Source organism: Danio aesculapii, chromosome 8 (assembly GCF_903798145.1).
Source record: "Danio aesculapii chromosome 8, fDanAes4.1, whole genome shotgun sequence".
In the NCBI taxonomy this organism is placed as follows: Eukaryota; Metazoa; Chordata; class Actinopteri; order Cypriniformes; family Danionidae; genus Danio; species Danio aesculapii.
The window spans coordinates 16894224-16917114 of record NC_079442.1 but is presented as its reverse complement, the minus strand read 5'-3'; the positions used below and the strand labels follow the sequence as shown (position 1 = coordinate 16917114).

General features: G+C 38.6%; 1 protein-coding gene across 2 annotated transcripts in view; it reads right to left on the bottom strand.

Annotated features, from left to right (window-relative positions):
• Positions 1-253: 253 nt before the first annotated feature.
• Positions 254-22891, bottom strand: part of kcnip3a (Kv channel interacting protein 3a, calsenilin) — an 83321-nt gene continuing 60683 nt past the window's right edge. The window contains exons 1-8 of one of the 2 annotated variants that reach the window (XM_056463307.1): positions 14367-14691; positions 12166-12290; positions 8497-8566; positions 8338-8408; positions 5110-5217; positions 4926-5030; positions 4771-4833; positions 254-1627 (exon numbers count right to left, since the gene is read on the bottom strand). In XM_056463307.1, the coding sequence (XP_056319282.1) occupies positions 1580-1627; positions 4771-4833; positions 4926-5030; positions 5110-5217; positions 8338-8408; positions 8497-8566; positions 12166-12290; positions 14367-14478 (702 nt within the window). In that variant the 5' untranslated portion in view covers positions 14479-14691 and the 3' untranslated portion in view covers positions 254-1579. Of the gene's footprint in view, positions 1628-4770; positions 4834-4925; positions 5031-5109; positions 5218-8337; positions 8409-8496; positions 8567-12165; positions 12291-14366; positions 14692-22891 lie in introns of those variants that run through there. The other variant, XM_056463306.1, reaches the window with a different exon arrangement.

The window sequence follows — 22891 nt, the reverse complement described above, 5'->3', positions numbered from 1 at the left end:
CAAATGCTGACATTTATTCGTCAGGTAAGCCAACCCAAAATCCAATGTCTGATAGACGTCATAGTCGTAACGTCCACACACCATCAAGCTGTAACATCATTAGACGTTGTTATTTGGTTGTTTTTAGGTTGCATTAGAGGGATATTGGGTTTAGACGTCAACCCAATTTTCATTTCCACCCAAAATGCAACGTCCCACGACGTCCTGTGCCTGCTAGGTTAATAGAAGCACCAGTAACACTAACGGAAATCTGTTGATCAACAGTAGTGCATCTTTTATTCAATAAATCTACATGAATCTGCTTCAACCGAGTGAAAAAAAGAACAAACAAATAAAAGCTTTTACAATTTAGTTTTAGTCCTTTAAAAAGTAGACAATAGTTGTTTACTATTCGCAAATAAAGTAGGGGACTGGTCTGTGAACGTATAGAGTTATAATATTCCTGATAATGAGAATGAGATGCCTAAAGCTGCCCTTATGAATAAAAACAAATGGGCAAAATGAAAAATAAAACAATAATAATAATAATAATAATAACAATAAAATAAGTTTCTTGTACAGTATATATATATCACAGTCTGTTTCAAATATATATATATATATAGCAAAATCCAAATCATTTTTTAATAATAACCTGGGCATGTCAATTCATGCCCAAACCCTGCATTCCATTAGACACCACCTTACAAATAAACACATTCCTTAAAATAAAACACAACTTTCTATATCTCTAAAATGCCTATGCTGTAAATATAACTTCATATACCTCATTGCTGTGCAAGAATCAAATGTGACCAAACAAACCATCCTGGCCCCATTGATATGTGCAATACAAGTTTGAGCAGAACTTATAAACACTAGTACACTATGTAACGTCACGCATACAGTTGCTTTAGTTTGCTTACAGTCTTCTGTGGGACCTACTGGCTTTACGAGGAAGAAAAATGTACAACTTTGTCAGTCTCCATGCAAGAAAATCACAAATATCTCACGTATTTGGACAGGCATGCTTCAGGTCGCTTATTTTCTTCTATTCTTTTGGTGAGTATTACGTGTTTAGTCTCTGGTGTGCTTCAGATCATCTCCCTTGAAATCCATAGTTAGCCTCCTTCAAACTATGAAAGGCTGAGATTGAGTCTTGTAATGTCCCTCATTCATAAGGCAGAAGACAGCAGTCCAGATCGGTGATGGTTTTCATTTGGACGTTGGCGACTCCATTGGAATCCATCAACCGGTGATACAAAACGTGGCTTTGCTACTTTGTTTGTTCCTTCGGCTTAAAAGTTCCATTATTTTGTTGCTTGTATTTAGCAACAGGAAGGATCCCAGCCATCCTGGCTCTTCTTTTTTTTTTTTTTTTTGCTAGGCTAGTAGTCCCGCTGTGAAGTATAAATTGTGACGCCATATTGTAGGCTAAGTGTTGGTCTATAGTTTTCTACAGAGTGCAGCAGGCATGAGATTAGTGCTACAGGACAATACAGAGAGTGACTGCTGTGCTAGTTTGGTATATAGACAGATAGAGAGATCTCGTTTTGGGACGTTGAGGGCTGTTTCAGCTTTACGGTGATCCATTTTTGGGCTATATCACATTTTCAAAGAGCTGCATGGAGTTCATGATGTTTTCATCCTGTAAAGTAGAATGTTATGCTCATGTTTAGTTCCATGAAAAACAGCATTTTATGAACAACTTCCATAACTTTAAATTGAATGTGCTTGTGTATTATATTACATTAATGTGATAAATCATTTTCAAAAGATTTCATTGTTGTTTAAAGGGATAGTTCACCCAAAACTGAATATGTAGTCATAATTTACTCACCCTCAAATGGTTCCAAACATTTGTGAGTTTCTCTGTTAAATTCAGAAGACGAATGATTTTGAAGAATTTTGTTTACTACTGGTAGCCAGAGCTTGACATTAACACCTGACAACTTGCAAAATGGGGGTAGATTTTAGCTGTGGCGGGTTAGACAACCACTCAAACTAGCCACTTTGGCTGGTTGGAAATCATTTTTTAAATTGTAGTTTTCTTAAAAGCAGGGTTCGACAATACAGATGGCTCAGTATTCATGCAAATGTGATTTTAGAATCGAGAAGCTACAAGACTGACAAAAAAAAAACGTGTTCGCGCGAGCAAAAGAAAGCAGGTGAATACCAAAAGAGAGGATGATCACTCGCGCTCTCAGGTGATGCGATGCGCGTGACTGTTAAAAAGCATGCGCGCTCCCGTTTACTTGCGGGAAGCAACCGTGCCTAGAGGAAACGCAACTGGTGCGATCGGTTTTCCTTGAAATAGACTGGACAAAAAGTGATGATCGTGCACCCACAGTCCTGCTGCTTTCAAGAGCTCAAGATTTAAATATATACATATATATCCTTCTGTATGCAAGAGCGGTCACTGCTTTCGTTTTAATTATTCTTTGAACAGATTATTAACTGGCCTAACATTAACCTTGTGCGCATGTACGTCCTTTCATTATTGCACACGGTATGTTTTTTTTAGCTTACAGTTATTTTTGTTAATACAGTTTAATTATAATCCTTTACAATAACATTGCTTTAATATGAGATTAACTCCCCGTTTATGTGTAGTTAACTGGTCATCTGGGACCTTCAGCCTGGACAGATTACTGTGCATATTTTAGATACATGACTATACTTTAAGAAAGGTTTTGCTGTGCATGTATAAAGCTATATTTTGCTTGTTTTGACATTTAAAATGTGTGGCTAAGAAATAATTTTTATTTTTGGTGTGGTCACAGATAAATTTGGTAAATCCTTAATTTTGAGCTCTGAAAAGTCATGTGGAATAAAAACGAATTGCATTGCGACAACCCATTTGCTCATGCTCATTGAGAAAGCTCATACACAACACACACAAAAAGTGAAATAAATAGGGAGGCATGTGGCCATAACACAACATCTAAATCAAGTAATTTTAACATGTCAAAGTCAAATTTCTACATTTAAAATGTATTTTCTCAACAACAAAAGTGTGGCTAGTAAAAATGGTGAGTGGCTAGTAATGTTGGAAAACTACTAGCCACAGTGGCTGGTGATCAAAAAAGTTAATGTCAAGCCCTGCTGGTAGCCATTGAGATTCATAGTAGGACAAAAATATACTACGGAAGTCATTGGCTACAGTTTTCCAACATACTTCAAAATTATTTATTATGTTCAATTGAAGAGAGAAACGAAGTAAGGGGCAATTAACATATCACACCTAAAACTGTGTGGAAAACGCAAGGCACGCCGCTTCCTTTACCAATTTTAACATTCTTCCTAACATGCGCCAAAGACTATAAAATACACAAGACGTGTCACTCATATCATTTTGAATGAGGAAAAGCATAATGAATATGGCAAATTAAGCCACGCCTACAAGTACAGGAGCCAATCAGCGATCTCTATATACTGACGATTCTTTGAGGGAGAAACTCAGATCAGATGTGTGCTTTTACAACAGTTTGTTAGTCAACAAACACACTGGGATCTCAGAATGCTTGCTTAACAGACATGAGAAATTTACCCACATAAAGCTCGAAATCTGTACTTTTAAATGTAAAGCAATTGCACTTGAAAAAAAAATTGGTATAATAATTGGTTGGTTCTTATGTGACAGCATTCTGAAAATTTGAGATGTTTTCAACTCGCTGTGGTGTAGACGTGCCTGGAAAACGCAAGCACATCACACCTTCTTTGCATGCCGTATGTCTCCATAATGAACTTCTGCGCACAAAAGATGTGATGTGAACGGCCTTAAATGATGACATGATTACATTTATTTGGTGAACTATGCCTTTAAACCAGGGCTGCCCAAACTTTTTCCTATAAAGGGCCAAAAAGCAAACTTGATTGAGGGGTGTGGGTCAAATACCAAACAGTATATATTAAATTTGCATGGGTAATTTTCTAATTTATTCTGAAATATTTAAAAATAGTAGAAAACGTTGCTTTAAATCATTTTGACTGATGCAGTATAATTTTAACATTTTATAGTAAAACATTAACAATCCTATTTAAAGCACAAGTTCAATGCTGAATACACTAGCCAAGCCTACTTTGATTTGCTCGCAGGAGAGTTTTCTGACAGTATTTACATGTTAAAAGGCTGATTCCTTTATAGCATTTAATTGAATCGTTTAATTTCAGTTGGCTTTTTTGTAGCTCAGCAATGAAACAAAGAAACAAAAGTTTACGTTAAATTCCAAATGACGATCACTGTCAAAGGCAACCACCTCCCCATCCTTTTCACTCTCTTTTCAGATGGGATGGCGGGCCAAATCAAAGATTAACATGGACCCACTTTGGCCCGTGGGCCCTACTTTGGGCATCTCAGCTTTAAACGAATGGCCAACTGTGTAAAAAGCATAATAATGTAAGATATGAGAATGTTTTTCATTCATTTATTTTCCTTCAGGTTAGTCTCTATTTCAGGGGTCGCCAGTGGAATGAACCACTAACTTTTCTAGCACATGTTTCACGCAGCAGATGCCCTTCCAGCTGCAACCCAGTACTGGGAAAGAGAATGATTTTATAAGCTAATAACTTTTTTAAATTGAATTGAATATTCTGAACTGCAATTTGCATAAAAGACGCATTAATTTATCAATACAAAAATGAATGCAAGAACGGTGCTATTAGTAATTGATGTAAACATTGCACTGAACACTTTACAGAAACATGGTTTAATTAGTTAACGTAATTAGGGGGGTGTAAGGTAGAATGGGGGATGATTTCACAAACATTTTACAGCAAAAAAAGACTTACTTTCTGACAGGTCTCAATAAACTCCTCAATAGTGACCACACCGTCTCGATTTCTGTCCATTTTCTATAGAAAAAAAACAAAGTGAAGCTTTTAATATTCTAGTAAGGCCATGATGAGTGTCTGTGTCAGCATAAAAACATGCTTGTTTTTAGTACCTGAAAGAACTTTTCCACATGTTCAGATGGAGCTTCGTCTCGCACACTGGGGTATGTGTACCTGCCCATCATGTCGTAGATTGACTTCATGATTAACAGCATCTCCTACTCGCACACATACAGACACACGTCATGTACTGTACTACTACTTGAGATCTTCTGACAATACTTTCTCAAAAAGCACCTCTTTAGTGATGTATCCATCCTTGTTGATGTCGTAAAGGTTGAAAGCCCAGTTGAGCTTTTCAGTGACTGTTCCTCTCAGCAACACGGACAGACCAATCACAAAATCCTGCCATAGAGAACAAATTATTTATTATAAATAATAATTGTGTAACGTGTTACAATATGAGAGCATTAATTTATCAATTCATGCTAAAATAAGGTACAGTTAATGTTTTTTAAAACTGGGAATGGTATGTAAAATGTTTAATAATGTGGTTCCTAGTCATTTGGTGAACTATTTTCAAATGGTGAGGCAACAGCATTCATACAGTACTAGGAGTTGGGATTTTAATATTTGTTTATTTAAATTTAGAAGTCTAGTGGGGAAAAATATGTTTTTATATACAAGTGCAATCCTGTGGAACAAATGACCAAAATCGATCAATGAAATAAAAGATTTAAGGAGATTCAAAAAAGTAATCAAAAGATGGCTGTTTGATGAGGATAATTAGTTTGCATGATGGACGAGGATGTTTTATTTTATATGTTACTGGATTGTGTATAGGGTTGTAGCTAGAAGGCCACTCGCTGCGTGGGACGTATGTTGGATAAGTTGATGATGCGTTCCGCTGTGGCGATCCCTGAATGATAAAGGGACTAAGCCGAAAAGAAAAATTCATGAATGAAGGAATGTATTTGTGAATTATTTTGTTACCGTTTTAAAAATGTATGAGGCACTGTCTGTTTTATGCATCATCGGTATTTTGAAGCCATACTTTGTTTTATTTAACAGCGAGGACCACAATGGAAACAAGCCCAGGGCTTTATTGTGTTTTTATCCTCGACAGTTTTTATTTCAAAATGTATGGGATACTTGTACAGCTTGTCTAAAATCTGTCAAATAAAATCCAATTCAATTCAATTCAACCATCTATTAAAGATCACCACATCAGCCACTGTGAGAAAGCTATCTGATTAAACAACCACCGGGGTTCCCAGTTGTCAGATTGCCTGACTTTTCACTTACTTTCACTGACTAAAAAACACAATTCCCATGACCTATAATGAAAAACAGGCAGCTGTTTTTGTGTTGAACATTTCCCTCCAGAATGTTGTGATTCTGCGATCGCTGAATTTAATGCAAAATTAAGCAAATAGCTCAAAAGGATCTTGGTTCAAATTCCTTCCATGCAATCTGAATTGTTTTATATCAAATAGCATTCCATTTGCATTATAAAGTGCTCATTCGGGGAGTTTTCATAGACCATGGCATGGTGTTATGTAATATTATACAAAAACATTATTTATTGAGCTTTGATAATGAAATATTTGGCTGATGCTTTCATGATTTAAATTTTTTTACAAGGATATGCTTCCCCTACATTATGTCAGTTTGTGACACAAGAATAATAATAATGGTATAGCAACATGATCTATTACTAGAGGAGACTGTGCTGTGCAGTTTAGACGTACAACATTTGCACGTACAACAGCTAGAGCTAATCATTTCTGGAATACACTTCCTGCTGATTTAAGGGGCATTACAAATTCTTCAACATTTAAATATAAGTTAAAGTAATGGCTAAAAGCAAATCAAGTGTGTGATCATGTGTAATTCTTTTCTCTAGCTTTTTATGAAATTCTTATTATATGTTTTGTCTTTTTGGTGTATGTAATTTTTCTGTTATTGCATGTGTGATGTGTTTTTAGGTTGCCTTTTTAAAACCTGGCAGGGGACAACAGATGAAGATTAGCCCTTGTGGGGAGTCTGGCTTATTTACAGTTTAATGTTGACTAATGAGCATTGTCCCTGTTAAAATAAATAAAATAAAAGATGTGTTGCACTTCTTCTTAGATGTGTGACCCACTTTAGTTGTGTCATGTGACAGTGCAACACACAATCAGTCAAAGGCAATTCAGACAAGGCTACATTATTTTTATCGCTTGCTAAAATGTACAATTTTCACATGATTTTTCTGAAATTATTGTTGAAGAGATTTTAGGCACATACATTATTTTAACAGGTAAAGCCTGGAGGCTGCATTTGATTGCTGGTTGACAAGTCGGAAAGAAAATTAATAGCAATAAAAAATAGCCTAACCATGTCAAAAGTGACACAACGTGATAACAATAAAAGCACCATAAAAACACTGTGTATAAAACTACAATTTTAAAATGACAAAATAATTCCCTGCTGTTTCCTAATTCATCAAATGTCATAACCATGATGACAAGCAGTCTTGCAGAAGGACTTTTCATTTTCATTAACCCAGTTAGAGCGCCTCCAGTGAACTGTATGCCATTACCAAATTGTCATGTTTAGCGTCTGTTTTCTTTAAAAATCAATTATCTTTATCAAATGGATACAAGTGATTCCTCCATCACATGTATTAAACTTGAGAAATTAAGATGTTTACTTGCACGATCTCTCAAATCTTTTTACAAGAGCTGGAATCCTGTTTTAGACTATATCAAAGGCTTACCCTGTTCAGTTGAGATCAGATCTAATACACAGTAAATAACTGGAAGGAGGAAATATTGACTCCTTAATGCGAATTTTTTTAAAAAAAGAAATTTTTTACTCTTTCATTGTAAACTTGCTTAATTATTATTAATATTTTTTACAATTGCTTTATTATTATTATTTATTATTATTATTATTTTCTCTCAGAGAATATGTTTGTTTATAATTCATACATTTTTTGTGGGGATGGTGAGAAAATAAGAAAACTAAGACAGTCTATAATTTTCCTATGTTGTATTGTTTACTACTATGTATGGTCTTGTTAAACACCAATAAAAAAAAATAATTAAAAAAATCAATGATCTTAACTGTCTGATTCATATACGATATGAAGTGGGAATGTACAAGAAGCACTGCATTAAATTACATTTTCTCGCACCATGTCTTTAAAATATGAACATTTATTTTACTACAGTATTTTCAATGGAGTTTCTGCGCTAGCCGGCTGATCCTGACATGATCCCGCATGCGTATAAATGTTTTTTTTTTATTTTACACTTGAACGACTAAATGAATGCTTAAGTCTATTTAACTGATGTATTTTAATAACATTAAAACATCAATGCTGTAAAAGGAACTGTATAAAATTGAACAGTCACATTAACCGTTCACTGGAAGTTAATCAGTAGGGGAAAAAACACTAGCTGTGCATATACCCTATTAACTAAGAATATATGTGCATTGGTTAAACATACAGATATAACAAATGAAGGAAATTCCCACCTCAAAACGGATTGAGCCATTTCTGTCGAGATCAAATGCATTAAACAGAAAATGGGCATATGTGGTGGCATCTGAGAGGATGATAAAAAACAGACCAATAAGATAAAAAAAGTCATGCAATATCAATAAACACATTAGTGAAAATAAAAATGTATTTACCGCCTTGGGGAAAGAATTGGGAGTAGATGGTCTTGAAAGTTTCCTCATCAACCAAACCACTTGGGCACTCCTTAAATGGAAAAAGAGGCACATCTAATTAAACATTTAATTAAACAGATAATGGACCAACTCTCGCAGTGCCACATCGGCAGCTCGCAGAGGCTTTAAATAAGTGCATTGTGCTAATTTGCTGCCCTATATAGTACAAACAGAAAGAACAACATTTTAAACCCCCAAAGCTTTTTTTTTAGTTATAAATTGTGACATCTGTATAAATTAATGATTAAAATACTATCGGTTTTCTTGATTGTGTTATTGGCGTTATTAATAACCCAAATCCTGCTGCTTGCTGAGTACAAATGTGCTACTACTTTTTAAGGAAGGGGCTCATATCTTATCTTGGGACTATGCAACACAATCTCATGGCAATTCGTAACCTTTTGATTTAGTGGCTACTTCGTATCAATTTATACAATCTAATTCGTACAATATAGTACGATTTGCTCATCACCCAATGACGGTTGGGTTTAGGGGTGGGGCTGGGTGCCATGCCTCCTTTTTAAAATTGTGCATTTTCGTATGACGAATTCGTACAAATTAGCCACTAAACTGACAAAACGTAAAATGGTTACGTTTTTTCGTGAGATCAGGCTGGACTATGATATCAAAAACATGTTTGACTCCATGAACTACCACCTAGCCACAAACCGTCTAGCAACAAACCAGTAAACACCTAGATTTTACAAGAAAACCAACAGGCAATGGATTAGATCTGCATGGGATTCGAACCAACATTTTCATGAGAAGCGGAGACACTATCGAGATGGTGAGGACTATAGTCTCTAGCATCGGTTGCTAGTGCATCTTATGATGGACTTTTACTACCTGGTTTTTGTTATTCTCACATGAACAGTTAAACAACGTGATAAAAGCAACAGCAACAACAACAAAACACGGTGTATAAAATACATTTTGTTTTAATTTAATAAATTTGTTGAAATAAAACCCATATATCTACAATACCCCGGCTTTTCCTACATTTGTGTATATTTCTACATGGTTATTTTATTAAAATTACAAAATGCAAAAGCGCTATGAGTATTTCTGCCTTAAATTACCATAGCGGTTAAAATTACTGCATGCATTTCACTTTTTTACTTTCATACTATATACTGTAGTATGTTAAAAACAGTATGTGAGCAAGGTAGAAATGTCCAAATTCATATGCTGCGTATACTATCTGTCCTCTGTCCTATTCGAATACAGAATTAGTATGTCCCAAACCAGCCTGATCTCATGAGGAAACGTAAGTATTTTATGTTTTGTCAGTTTAGTGGCTAATTCGTACAAGTTCAGGCGTACGAAACGGTATGATTTTAAGAAGGAGGCATGGCACCCAACCCAACCGTGAGACCAACCATGAAGTAGATAGACTTCGGTAAAGGTGTTTGATGACTATTAATTAATATCTAGCCAACTGTAAGATATTTAAATCATGTTTTCCATGTTATATTTCATCTGCAACAACAATGTGAACTTCTATAGGTGAATTACCAGTTTGTAAACATTCAAGATGCGCGCGCATCGAGGTTGCAGAGCACTAGCATTTACAGCGAGGGAATGACATCCGATCTGGTACAGAGTTTGTTGTTGTATTAGAAATAAGTTATATTTATTACATATTATATATATATATATATATATATATATATATATATATATATATATATATATATATATATATTATTTACATAATGCTTTCAGCGTATTATAACAGCTTGCCACCCAGTGATAAGAACAGTTATTCAGCAAAATTAACGTTAAAGTGAGCAGCGTTCATCTGATAGGTCTATTTGCGATAGCACCCTTCCAATGGATATTGGATAAGACGAAATGGCCAAACAATCAGCCCAAAATATACAACTATCTCACTGAACGCCATGTGATTTTTCAAGAGAGAAGTTAAAGGCCTTACAAGTCTTTGAATGCCTACAATTTTGTTCTGTGTGGTCATGTGCAAGAAATAATTTTCCATGATTACCAGATTCAAAACTTTGTAGTGCTAAAAACCGAGGTTCTGCCTAGCCAAAGACGAGGAAAGAAAACGGAACTGTACAAGGCCTGGGAGATCATCAACAAGCAAAACAACTGCACTCTGACAGCGAACTGCACCTGTACGGCAGGGTATGTGAACTTACATTTTTACATTTCATTCTAAGCATTCAGTGTCCGCAGTTTAATTAACCATATTTAACTGTTTTTGCTGAAATCATTGCTGCAATCAAAAACAAGTAATGTGTATGATTCAGCATAGCGTGAACTTATCTGATATGAAATGAGAACTGCAGAGTCCAGCATTTTTAATTAGGTCCTCACTCCAATTAGCTCTTCTGATGGCTGTTAGCTAAATACATCTGAGGTTGGCATTAAAAGCAGTGTGGTGTACAGTAAAATTTAAGTTTTCTATTCTTGGACTTTCGATTTTGGTAACCTACCGCACAACACGACATGTTTGCTATTGCAACCGGTGTTTTTTGCAACCGGTTTGCGCGTTTGAACCCGTGTGACGTCATGTGTGACATAGATTGGTAATTCCCCTATAAGGACATGTTTACACATGTTTCGAATACATAATTATCCAAACACCTGAGGGGATTTCTCTGCATGAAAGACTTGTGAATGTTACACTATAAAAAATGCAAGATTCCACACAATTCATTTATTCAACTCAAATCTATTAAGAGCCCCTATTAAGGGTTATTGAAAATGACCTCCCATGCAGTGTGTAACACAGCTCTAAGTGAAGTGAAATATCCAGCTAAGGCTTAAATCTGAAAGTGTACAGTGTTTAAAACTATTGATTCATCTATAAAAGAGTCGACTCAGAGTGGTTCAAATTAATTGCGAGATAACAAATCTTTAGCAGTGTCCGTGTGACATCGATACGGAATACCATTTATTGTGTGCGCAGACCCAGAAAAATTGAACCCCCACCCACAAACACGCTGTGCTCTGAAGTGTGAGGGGAAGTTAGTGTTACTGTCTCTACCCAAAGATGAGGCTGTGAAGAGTCAGTGGTTGAAGTTTATTTTTGCAAAAATACCTCAGCATTATAGCCCTAGCCTTGTGCTGTGTTCCCGTAATTATTCTGACGAGTGCTTCAGCAATCTACATGCTTACAACGGGGGATTCGTCAGCCTTTGTCAGAGCTTGACAATAACTTTACAGTACACAGTTCATGGATCAGTTTTTTCCTCCATTTCACAAGTGTAAGTAAGTGCGATTAAAAAGGTTGCCTCCTTGTTTTCTCTAGCTTTCAAATAATGTATGTAATTGTGTTTTGTTACTTGTAACCACTTGAACTGTGTCTGGTTAACTCTTTATATTTTCATATCGTGTCTAAAACCATGTTGAAAATGTGGCGGGTGCCGCTTTGTTTATGGATTTAATTGTACATCTATTATACACATCTATTAATTCGTACACAATTATAAGCTATATCGGACTGTATTATTAGAGTAATGACCTCATAAAATATGATGACAGACATTCAAAGCTTAATTCTAAAATCTCAAAAGAAGCTCCGAATGTAAATATGACGTGATTAAAGTTCAGTTCTGTACAGTTTTCTATGAACGGTCAGAATGAGTGCTATTCCCAAATACTCACATTTTTGAAACCCCTATATAGGGACTGCAGCTCCTTCTTGGTGAATTTGGTCTGTGCCTGCAACTGCTCCAGACCCTCGGGCTGATGCCGCACCGTGGACAGCTCAAGGTCACTGTCACTGCTGTCTATGAGAGAGAAAGAGCAAAACAGAGAGAGAGAGAGAGAGAGAGAGAGAGAGAGAGAGAAAGAGAGAGAGAGACAAGAGGAGGAAGCAGAGAGAGATACAGGGAAGGGGTCGGGATGGGGGTGAGTGTATGGGATGCAGGACAGGATGGGGCGAGAGAAGTGTATGGGATGCAGGACAGGATGGGGCGAGAGAAGTGTATGGGATGCAGGACAGGATGGGGCGAGAGAGCATTTTAAAGAGGAGAACAGTGGATGCAAGGAGAACGAGAGAGGAGATAGAGGAGTGAAAGAAAAAGAGTTAGTATAAAAGTCAAAGACGAGGAGGAAGAGGAATAGAGATATGGAGAATTGGAAGACAGGGCGACACTTTCTTTTTCAATGTGATTGACTGTTGATGTTAATGGCAATTACTTTTACTGTTAACTGTTATCATTTTCATACTATTATATTAAAGTATAAAGTTTAATATGCTTAATGAATTGATGAGTTTAACTGCCTTTAGCTAGCATAGTCAATCGCATCACGAAGAAAGCACTCCTTGAAAAGATTCTGTACACCGTAACAACATAAACAGGAGAGATTAAACTATAGACAATTGCTTACACTCACCGTCTTTACACAAATAGACAAAAGGTGAGATAGGGAGGAACAAGAAGGAGTCAGAGAGAGAGAGAGAGAGAGAGAGAGAGAGAGAGAGAGAGAGAGAGATAGAGAGAGAGAGAGAGAGAGAGAGAGAGAGAGAGAGAGAGAGAGAGAGAGAGAGAGAGAAAGAGAGCGAGAGGAGAAAAAAGAGAAAAACAGTCAAGTCAAAACAGGCACTAAAGTAAAACAATTTAGACAGCAAATGCATGGAGGAAGAGAAAGCTAAAACTATTTTTTATGTCTAAAACATTTCATTTCACATGTCATTTAAAATAATTTTTCCTTTGCATTAGCTGAAATACAAAACGTTGAAGAATAAAACTCTGAAAATAAACCTGTAATAAAAATATGTTTACGCTGAATACAAATATATTTTAAATATGAAGCCAAAAATAATTAAAAAATATTACAATATAAATATAAATTTTAAAAAATATTTTCTTTAATTCTTTTTCATTTGCGTATTGCTGTACATCTTGTGAGTAAGCGAGGCGCACAACTAACGCACTCTGCGTGGGACTTTAGACCTTTCTGCTGGTCTACTGTACAGTCTATTTCAGTTTCTCAAAATAGCAACGCGCAAACAATGCGCCTCAACACGCCTCTTTTCTAGACCAGAACACCCATGAGTCCACAAAGTGGCACAAATAGATTTGCTATTTGAACAACGTGCCACAAAATAGGAAAATTACTGTTGCGTCTGAAAATAGCAACACATGGCAGCAAACACGTCTTGCGCCCTATTGCGCCAGGTGTATGATACGACCCTTAGTGTGTACAAATTTGATTTGACAAAAACTTCTGTAGTTTGTGCATGTGATTAATTCTGTTGAAAGAGTACTCCACAGACATGCAGCATTATAAGAAAAAGAGGATTGGCCAAATGAGGTTTTAAGTCTAGGGACAATACACTCCCCTCTTACCATGAAGCGTGTCGTTTGAGATATTTTTTTTCTGATGTAAGAGTTTAAAAAATTAAACTCAAAGTTTATGAATAATTTTATAATGAAAACAAATATCTTCAGTATACTTCTGAGAAATTTATTAAAAATTAAGATTTAAAAAATCCAACTTATAAAAGTTAAAACTGACCAACCAAACAAATAACAAACAAAAAGGAATCAAAATTTTTGTTTCCTTAATAGAAGATTAATTTAATTTAGAAGCAAAAATGTCTCGTTTTGTACAAAACTGTGGAAAAAATGTTATTAATTCAAAATAAATTCAGTGAATACTATATGCAATTTATTAAAATTATTTTACTTTAGAAGGATTATTTTATTTTAGGAAAATATCACAGATGCTGTCAACAGAGTTTGCATTTAACTAAAAACATGAATATACAAATGTAAAACATATATGTAAAAAATAAACTGGCTCAATTTTTTCATCCAATCCCTGACCTGACGTTTGCTAGCTCCTCTCAGCCTCACCTGTCTCAGTAATGTCTATGAGTCCCAGCAGATGCATGAGTTTGAGAAACATGAAGACCAGGCAGACAATGCCCACCGTCTGTAGACCCTCTGTCTCCCACCTCACACTCATCTTGACACTCTGACCCTCAAAACCCCTCCACAAACTCCTATTTTAAGCTCAGTCCTGAGTTAATAAATTAAATCCACAAACTTCGTTAAATGAAACATAAGCATCCAGCAAATCCGATAAGGTAACCATGTCCTGTTTCTGTTGATCTTTTTTAGAAAAGGCTGGAGAACACAAAAAAGGTCATCTTGTATTGTGTCCGGATTGGCTTTTGGAGTCCAGATGTACGCTGATAACTCTCCTCTCTCATTATTTCTTTGCCTCTATTCTTCTCACTTCTATTTAAAAGTTCACTCTGACACAATTTTCTGAGGGAATTGAGAAAACTCCCACTCAGGAGACCAGTTTGACCCAATTAGATTTAGACACAACCCTAACATGAATCTCGAACTTTGACATGTTGGATAATGACACGAAGACATCAGGATCAAAAAAGTGGACACCTTGATTGAAAAAGCACATTTTTGGGTACACAAATCCTGATTCTCTTGATGATCAGAAATGTTGTTAAGGTAAAAGCTTGCTAATGAGAAGTAAAATTCTTTGTACTTAATTGATCCTGAATGTACATTTAACATTCAAAGCTGTTGGAATAGATAGACACTTTCATATGGTGTCCTAAATCCATGTTTCCCTTGCCTTGTGAACCAGTTTCCAACATCTAATTGTTCTCTGTCTATTTAAATCTTTGTGATGTGACAGTAGCTATGTTTCCATCCACATATTTGTAAGCAAAAACTGAGAAGGATATCCGATAAAAAGGGCATAAAATATGATGAAGGACATTTAACAAATAAATTACAGCATGCACATTAAAAAAGCCATCTGATTTTGTCCAAAATGAGTGTGATGGGGTGGCATTAATGGATAAACCAGGAAACAGAGCACATTGTACAACATCTGAGGTATTGTTTTGGTCATTCTAAAATCCCTTAGCCGAAGTTTGTCATCAAAGTGGTTCAGCAATAAAACCTCCTCAAGTATCTTAACACCTAAGAACAGTTTAACTATATCAAGTGGTCATTTTGATGATGAACTTCTTTCTAATCAAAACGATTAGCCTCGTGTGAAAACAAACAAACAAACAAACAAACAAACAAACAAACAAACAAACAAACAAACAAACCAAAAACTTAAGATCACTTAATAGCATATAAATTCATTTATATATATATATATATATATATATATATATATATAATATATATATATATATATATATATATATATATATATATATATATATATATATATATATATATATATATATATAATTAATTTAAATAATTTAAAATAATTTAGTTTTATGAGTATAAGATTAATAAATTGTTAATGATTTTTGTAAATTACACAGTATTTAACTGTAATATGAACTGTATTTAACTGTAGGACAGTTATGAAGTATGTTACTGTATTTTAAAGTTGCATTGTGAAAATTACTGCATATTTTACAGTAAAGATACGGCAATATATATAGTGCTGTAAATGTAAATACAGTATTTTTGCTGCAATTGATTTACAGTAAGTTACTGACAAACTGTTACTGTAGATTAGGTTAACAGCGTACTATTTGATAATTTGGCTTGGTTTGTAAAAAAGCTCTTGATTATAGATGCAGTATTCTTTTCGGGCAAACTATACAGTATTGTGATATTTACAATCAAATTTTTCTTAACAACACATTTTTTTAAATGTGTTTTAGAATGTTACTTTTTATCAATAGGATTTGTATTAAATACAAATGCACTGAACTGATTCAACAATCAATAATCCAATCAAGAAGTGATCTGAAATAAGAAGTACTTAAAATTTCACTGTAGTAATATTGTCATGGATTGGTCAGGCTCTCACGACCCCCACTCACGAAGATCACCATCACCTGACTTCTAATGAGCACACAGCTGCATCACATTCACGAGCACCAGATAAAAGCACAGCACTCCAGTCGCTCATTGTCCGGGCTCGTCTCGACGAAAGCGGACAACTGAGCGACCACTCAGCGTAGTCATCCTCAGCTAAAACAAACGATTTACTTACCTGTTCTCTTTGTATTCCTCCTAGTCTTCCTGGTCCTCCCGAATCGTCCTGTCTTCCAGTCCTTCCAAGTCTGTGTCATCCTCTGTCAGCTGTATCTGGTGTGTGCTGTCCATCCTCGTGTATTCCTGTTACCCAGCCACGGAGGAAAAGACCCCAACATCATTCCTGATCCTCCTGGCTATCCTTCATGTGCTCCTTGTTGTCATTTAATAAACACCCTAACGTTTCCTTACCTCTGTCTCCTGTCCGCTTCATAACAGAAGCCCGGACCCATAACGACGACAACATGAGCACCCCCGATCACCTTCAAGAGCTGGTGGACCAGTTGAAGCGGATTCTACAGCCACCAGCTCCACTTTCCAACGCACCACCAGCACCGAGCACTTCCGCCTCCACAGTTTCTTCTTCGGCCCTTCCTTCCAGTCCCATGGCCCGACCAGCGCCCTACTCAGGCGGAGCGGGGGAGTGCAATGGTTTTCTGTTACAATGTTCCCTCATATTCGAAATGCAACCTTCTCTATATCCCACAGATAAGTCGAAGATCGCCTACATCGTATCTCTACTCTCTGGACCTGCACTTAAATGGGCTGAGACGATCTGGAACCAAGCCGGGCCGGTCATGAATTCCATCACTACCTTCACGGAGTATTTCAAAGAGGTGTTTGGACGTTCTGATGGGGAAGTAGCCGCTGGAGAGCAGCTGTATCATCTAAAGCAAGGTACTCTATCTACACAGGAATATGCTCTCCGGTTTCGCACTCTAGCAGCTGCAAGTGGATGGAATGAGAGATCGTTGTTGACCACGTACCGGCTCGGCTTGGAACCCACTCTCCGAATCCAACTGGCCACATTAGATGATACAATGGGTCTGGAGAGATTCATCCAACATTCTCTCCGATGTTCCGATCGTCTCCGTTCCTATCAACAGGACACCATCACCCCCTCGTCTGCACTCCTCCAATCGCCTGAGTCAACAGCCTCTCCAGAACCAGAACCCATGATAATAGAGTCTGGAAGACTGACATCAGCGGAACGACAGAGGAGGCTGACCCGGGGTCTGTGTCTATACTGCGGTGTCAGTGGACACACCCGTATGGAGTGTCCCCTTCGTCCCATTCGGACTTCAGTGAGTGTATTCAGTACGAATATTGAACAATGTAAACCACTTACTACCACCGTACAAATAACTACTGCCTCTATTTCTCTCCTTGTCACAGCCCTCATCGACTCCGGGTCAGCAGGGAACTTCATCTCCCAATCCCTCTGTCGTCAACTCCACCTCCGTACTGAGGCGTCCTCGCATATATACCAGATACAACCGATAACCCAGTGCACTCGATCTTCGACCCGTATCCATCGACAATGCGAAGACATCCTTCTTCAAGTGGGGTTGTTACATCAAGAGAGGATTCAATTTCTGGTTCTGGAGGGTGCAAATATGGACATCATTCTAGGGCGCCCGTGGCTGGTGAAGCACGATCCCATCATCTCTTGGGGCACAGGAGAGATAAAGAAATGGGGATCTGGATGTACACCTGCCTGTTTTCCAAATCTCCCTCTTCAAGGTCGGAACCCCATTTCTTTGTTTGCAACATCGGTCGAGAGCCCTCCTGAGAAGCAGTCTATCCACATTCCTAAGGAGTACAGCTCCTTTCATGATGTCTTCTGCCCCAAGAGAGCTTCCCAGCTACCGCCGCATCGGCCATGGGACTGCGCGATCGACCTAGTTCCAGATGCCCAGTTGCCAAGAGGTAGGATCTACCCGCTCTCGCTTCCAGAGAATCAGGCAATGGAAGATTACATAAGGGAGGCTCTGAGTCAGGGGTACATACGTCACTCAAAATCACCAGCCGCCTCAAGCTTCTTCTTTGTGGCCAAGAAGGACGGAGGGCTGCGTCCATGCATCGACTACAGGGTCCTAAATAACGGTACAGTAAAATACCGATATCCCCTTCCTCTGGTACCAGCCGCTTTGGAACAGCTCCGAGAAGCTAAAGTCTTCACTAAATTGGACCTCCGCAGCGCGTATAATCTGATAAGAATACGTGAGGGGGACCAATGGAAGACAGCATTCGTGACCCCTACTGGCCACTATGAATATGAGGTCATGCCTTACGGTCTGGTCAACGCCCCCTCCGTATTCCAAAACTTCATTCATGAAGTCCTCCGGGAGTTTCTTCACCACTGTGTAATAGTGTACATAGATGACATCCTCATTTACTCCCGGAGTGAGGCCGAACATCGCCAACACGTTGCGGAGGTCCTACACACATTGAGAGAACATCACCTCTACCTCAAAGCGGAGAAATGCTCATTCCACCAGAAGTCGATTCATTTCTTGGGATACATCATTGACCAAACCGGTATACGTATGGATGGGAAGAAAATTGAGGCTGTTCTATCCTGGTCAGAACCCACTTCCATTAAGGAGCTCCAGAGGTTTCTTGGGTTTGCTAACTTTTATAGACGGTTTATCAAGGACTACAGCAGGATTACATCACCTCTCACTAATCTCCTCAAGGGTAAACCCAAAGGACTGGAGTGGACCAAAGAAGCAGCCGCAGCCTTCCGCCTTCTTAAGAAGGAGTTCACAAGGGCCCCACTCCTGACTCATCCTGACCCAAATCTTCCTTTCGTGGTGGAAGTGGACGCATCCACCACCGGCGTCGGGGCAGTATTATCTCAACATCATGATACACCGCCCCGACTGCATCCCTGTGCCTATTTCTCTCGGAAGTTGAGCCCGGCGGAGCAGAATTACAGCATAGGAGACAGGGAGCTTCTAGCAATCAAGCTAGCCTTGGAGGAGTGGCGTCACTGGTTGGAGGGAGCCAAACATCCGTTCCAGGTGATCACAGATCACAAAAACCTCCAATACATCAAAGAGGCCAAGAGACTATGTCCACGTCAAGCCAGATGGTCACTTTTCTTCTCACGTTTTGATTTCTCCATTTCCTATCGTCCAGGACCCAAGAATCTAAGAGCAGACGCTCTCTCTCGTTTACACGAGCATCACGATCATGAAGAACTCCCAACGAAGATTCTTCCCGAACACATCTCCATTTGTCCGATCACCTGGAACGCTCCTCCAGTCGTTGCCACTCCGGAAGCCCCTGCTCCGCCGGGATGCCCTCCTCATCGGCAGTTCATACCACCTGAACACCGGGTAGATCTGATCCACTCCTTACATACCTCGCTAGGCACTGGACATCCAGGGATCAACAATACTCTCTCGCTAGTATCCCAACGATTCTGGTGGCCAAACATGGCAAGGGATGTGAGGCAATATGTTCAGGGCTGTAAGGACTGTGCCCAATCCAAGAGCCCACGTCATCTACCCGCTGGAAAGCTCCATCCCTTGCCGATTCCGAACCGTCCCTGGTCACACCTAGGAGTGGACTTTATCACTGACCTCCCTTCGTCAGAAGGTAATACCTGTATTCTAGTCATAGTAGATAGATTCTCAAAGTTTGTCAAACTAATCCCTCTGAAAGGTCTTCCCACAGCCTTTGAAACTGCCGACAATATCTTTAATCAAGTCTTCAGGTCATTTGGTATTCCAGAAGATATTGTGTCGGACAGAGGTCCACAGTTCATCTCACGTCTATGGAAAGCCTTCTTCAAGCTCCTAGGTGTGGCCGTCAGCCTCTCTTCTGGATATCATCCCCAAACCAACGGGCAGACAGAGAGGAAGATTCAGGAGGTGGGACGGTTCCTGAGGACCTTCTGCAGTGGTCACCAGAACTCCTGGAGCCAGTATTTGGGCTGGGCAGAATATGCCCAAAATTCACTGCGGCAACCCTCCACCGGACTCACGCCATTCCAGTGCGTCCTGGGCTTCCAACCACCGCTCTTTCCCTGGGATGGCGAACCATCTGATGTCCCCGCAGTGGATCACTGGTTCCGGGAGAGCGAGAGAGTCTGGGACGAGGCTCATCAACATCTGCAGAGGGCAGTCCGTCGAAGCAAGGTAACCGCCGATAGGAGAAGGTCTGAAGAACCCAGATACACACCCGGACAAAAGGTGTGGCTATCCACCCGGGACATACGCATGCGACTGCCCTCTCGCAAGTTAAGTCCCCGATTTGTTGGTCCCTTCACCATCGTGGAACAGGTTAACCCCGTCACCTACAAACTACAATTACCCTCTCACTACCGTATTCACCCTACATTCCACGTATCACTCCTGAAACCCTATCACGATCCTGTTCCTCCCTCCACAGAGCCTGACCACGAAGAGGAACCCCCTCCTCCACTGCTCCTAGAAGAAGGAGCCGTCTACGCAGTGAAGGAGATCTTGCGTTCCCGACGTCGTGGTGGCCAGTTGGAGTACCTGGTGGACTGGGAAGGGTACGGCCCCGAAGAAAGGACATGGGTTCCCAGAGCTGATATTCTCGATCCTAGTCTCATGGTGGAGTTTCATGAGAGCCACCCTGAGTTCCCAGCGCCTAGAGGCAGAGGGAGACCACCACGGCGTCGGAGGTGTCGGCCCTCAGGAGCGGGCCCTGGGGAGGGGGGTACTGTCATGGATTGGTCAGGCTCTCACGACCCCCACTCACGAAGATCACCATCACCTGACTTCTAATGAGCACACAGCTGCATCACATTCACGAGCACCAGATAAAAGCACAGCACTCCAGTCGCTCATTGTCCGGGCTCGTCTCGACGAAAGCGGACAACTGAGCGACCACTCAGCGTAGTCATCCTCAGCTAAAACAAACGATTTACTTACCTGTTCTCTTTGTATTCCTCCTAGTCTTCCTGGTCCTCCCGAATCGTCCTGTCTTCCAGTCCTTCCAAGTCTGTGTCATCCTCTGTCAGCTGTATCTGGTGTGTGCTGTCCATCCTCGTGTATTCCTGTTACCCAGCCACGGAGGAAAAGACCCCAACATCATTCCTGATCCTCCTGGCTATCCTTCATGTGCTCCTTGTTGTCATTTAATAAACACCCTAACGTTTCCTTACCTCTGTCTCCTGTCCGCTTCATAACAAATATACATCTATATTTGGTTGCAAAATATGTTACAGTTCTTCCCTCACTATATCTTGTGACAATTAAATTTAGAATAAAAAATAATAGATATTTATCCACATGGTGAATTTCTAAAGGTCAAATATAATCTTGAAATACTGTTATATAATATTTATGTAATAATTATGTTTTTGTTGTTGGCTTGCAAATATTCTAAGTAAATGTGACTCCTTTTAAACTATCTTTTAGAGATATTAAATATGGAAACTATGATGAGAGTGGGTCAACATGTTTTTCGAATAATAATCTTTGTCTGGTTAGTAAGAATTTTGTTCACAAATGTTTCTTAACACCATCCTCTTAACTGTCACCTCACAGCAAGAAGGTCGCTAGTTCAAGTCCCAGCTTGGTCAGTTGGCATTTCTGTCTAGAGTTTGTATGTTCTCCCTGTGTTCGCGTGAGTTTCCTCCGGGTGCCTCCGAGTTTCCCCCACAATACAAAGACAAGTGCTGTAGGTGAATTGAACAAAACTAGATTGGCTGTAATGTGTGTGTGTATGGGTGTGTATGGGTGTTTCCCAGTACTGGGTTATGGCTGGAAGGGCATCTGCTGTGTAAAACATATGCTGGAATAGTTGGTGGTTCATTCCACTGTGGCAACCTCTGAAATATAAACTAAGCCAAATGAAAATGCATGATTAATATATCTGAGTCAATACTCAAAAACCCTGTTAAAATCTTGTTAAAAATTTACTTAAAAAATATGGATAAATGTAACTTACTGTAGTTTTATATAATTAATTTTTCAATTTACACTCAATAAAATTGATAGTTTTTAAGATCTCATTGTTTGTTGTCTCCTCTAAATTGTATTTTTTTTTGCTTATGATTTGTTACAAACATATCAAACAACCCTTATAGAAATAATAATAGAAAAAATGATAAATGCAAACAAAAAATGTATGAAAAAAATTATAAAATCAAATAAAATAAATAATACGGGGCAGATGTCTTCATTTATATATCTCAATGTTACAATTAGAGTAACGAAAGCTCACAAACTGATGTATTATTATTGTCAAGCGCGAGCAAGAGTGATCAGTCTCCAGCTGGAGAGTTTTTCTAAATTGTATTTTTATCTCATATACTGTATTAGGTTTGATGCTGAGCCCCTCAAAAATTTTCATTGAATGTAAGCTGAATGCAGTGTTGTTTTTATAGAGTTTAAATATATTAAATATATATTTAAAATCAAATCTGTATAAAGTCAGAATTATTAGCCTCTCTTTGATTGTTTTCTTTTTTAAATATTTCCCAAATGATGCTTAACAGAGCAAGGAAATTCTCACAGTATGTCCGATAATATTTTGTCTTTTGCAGAAAGTCTTATTTGTTTTATTTCGGTTAG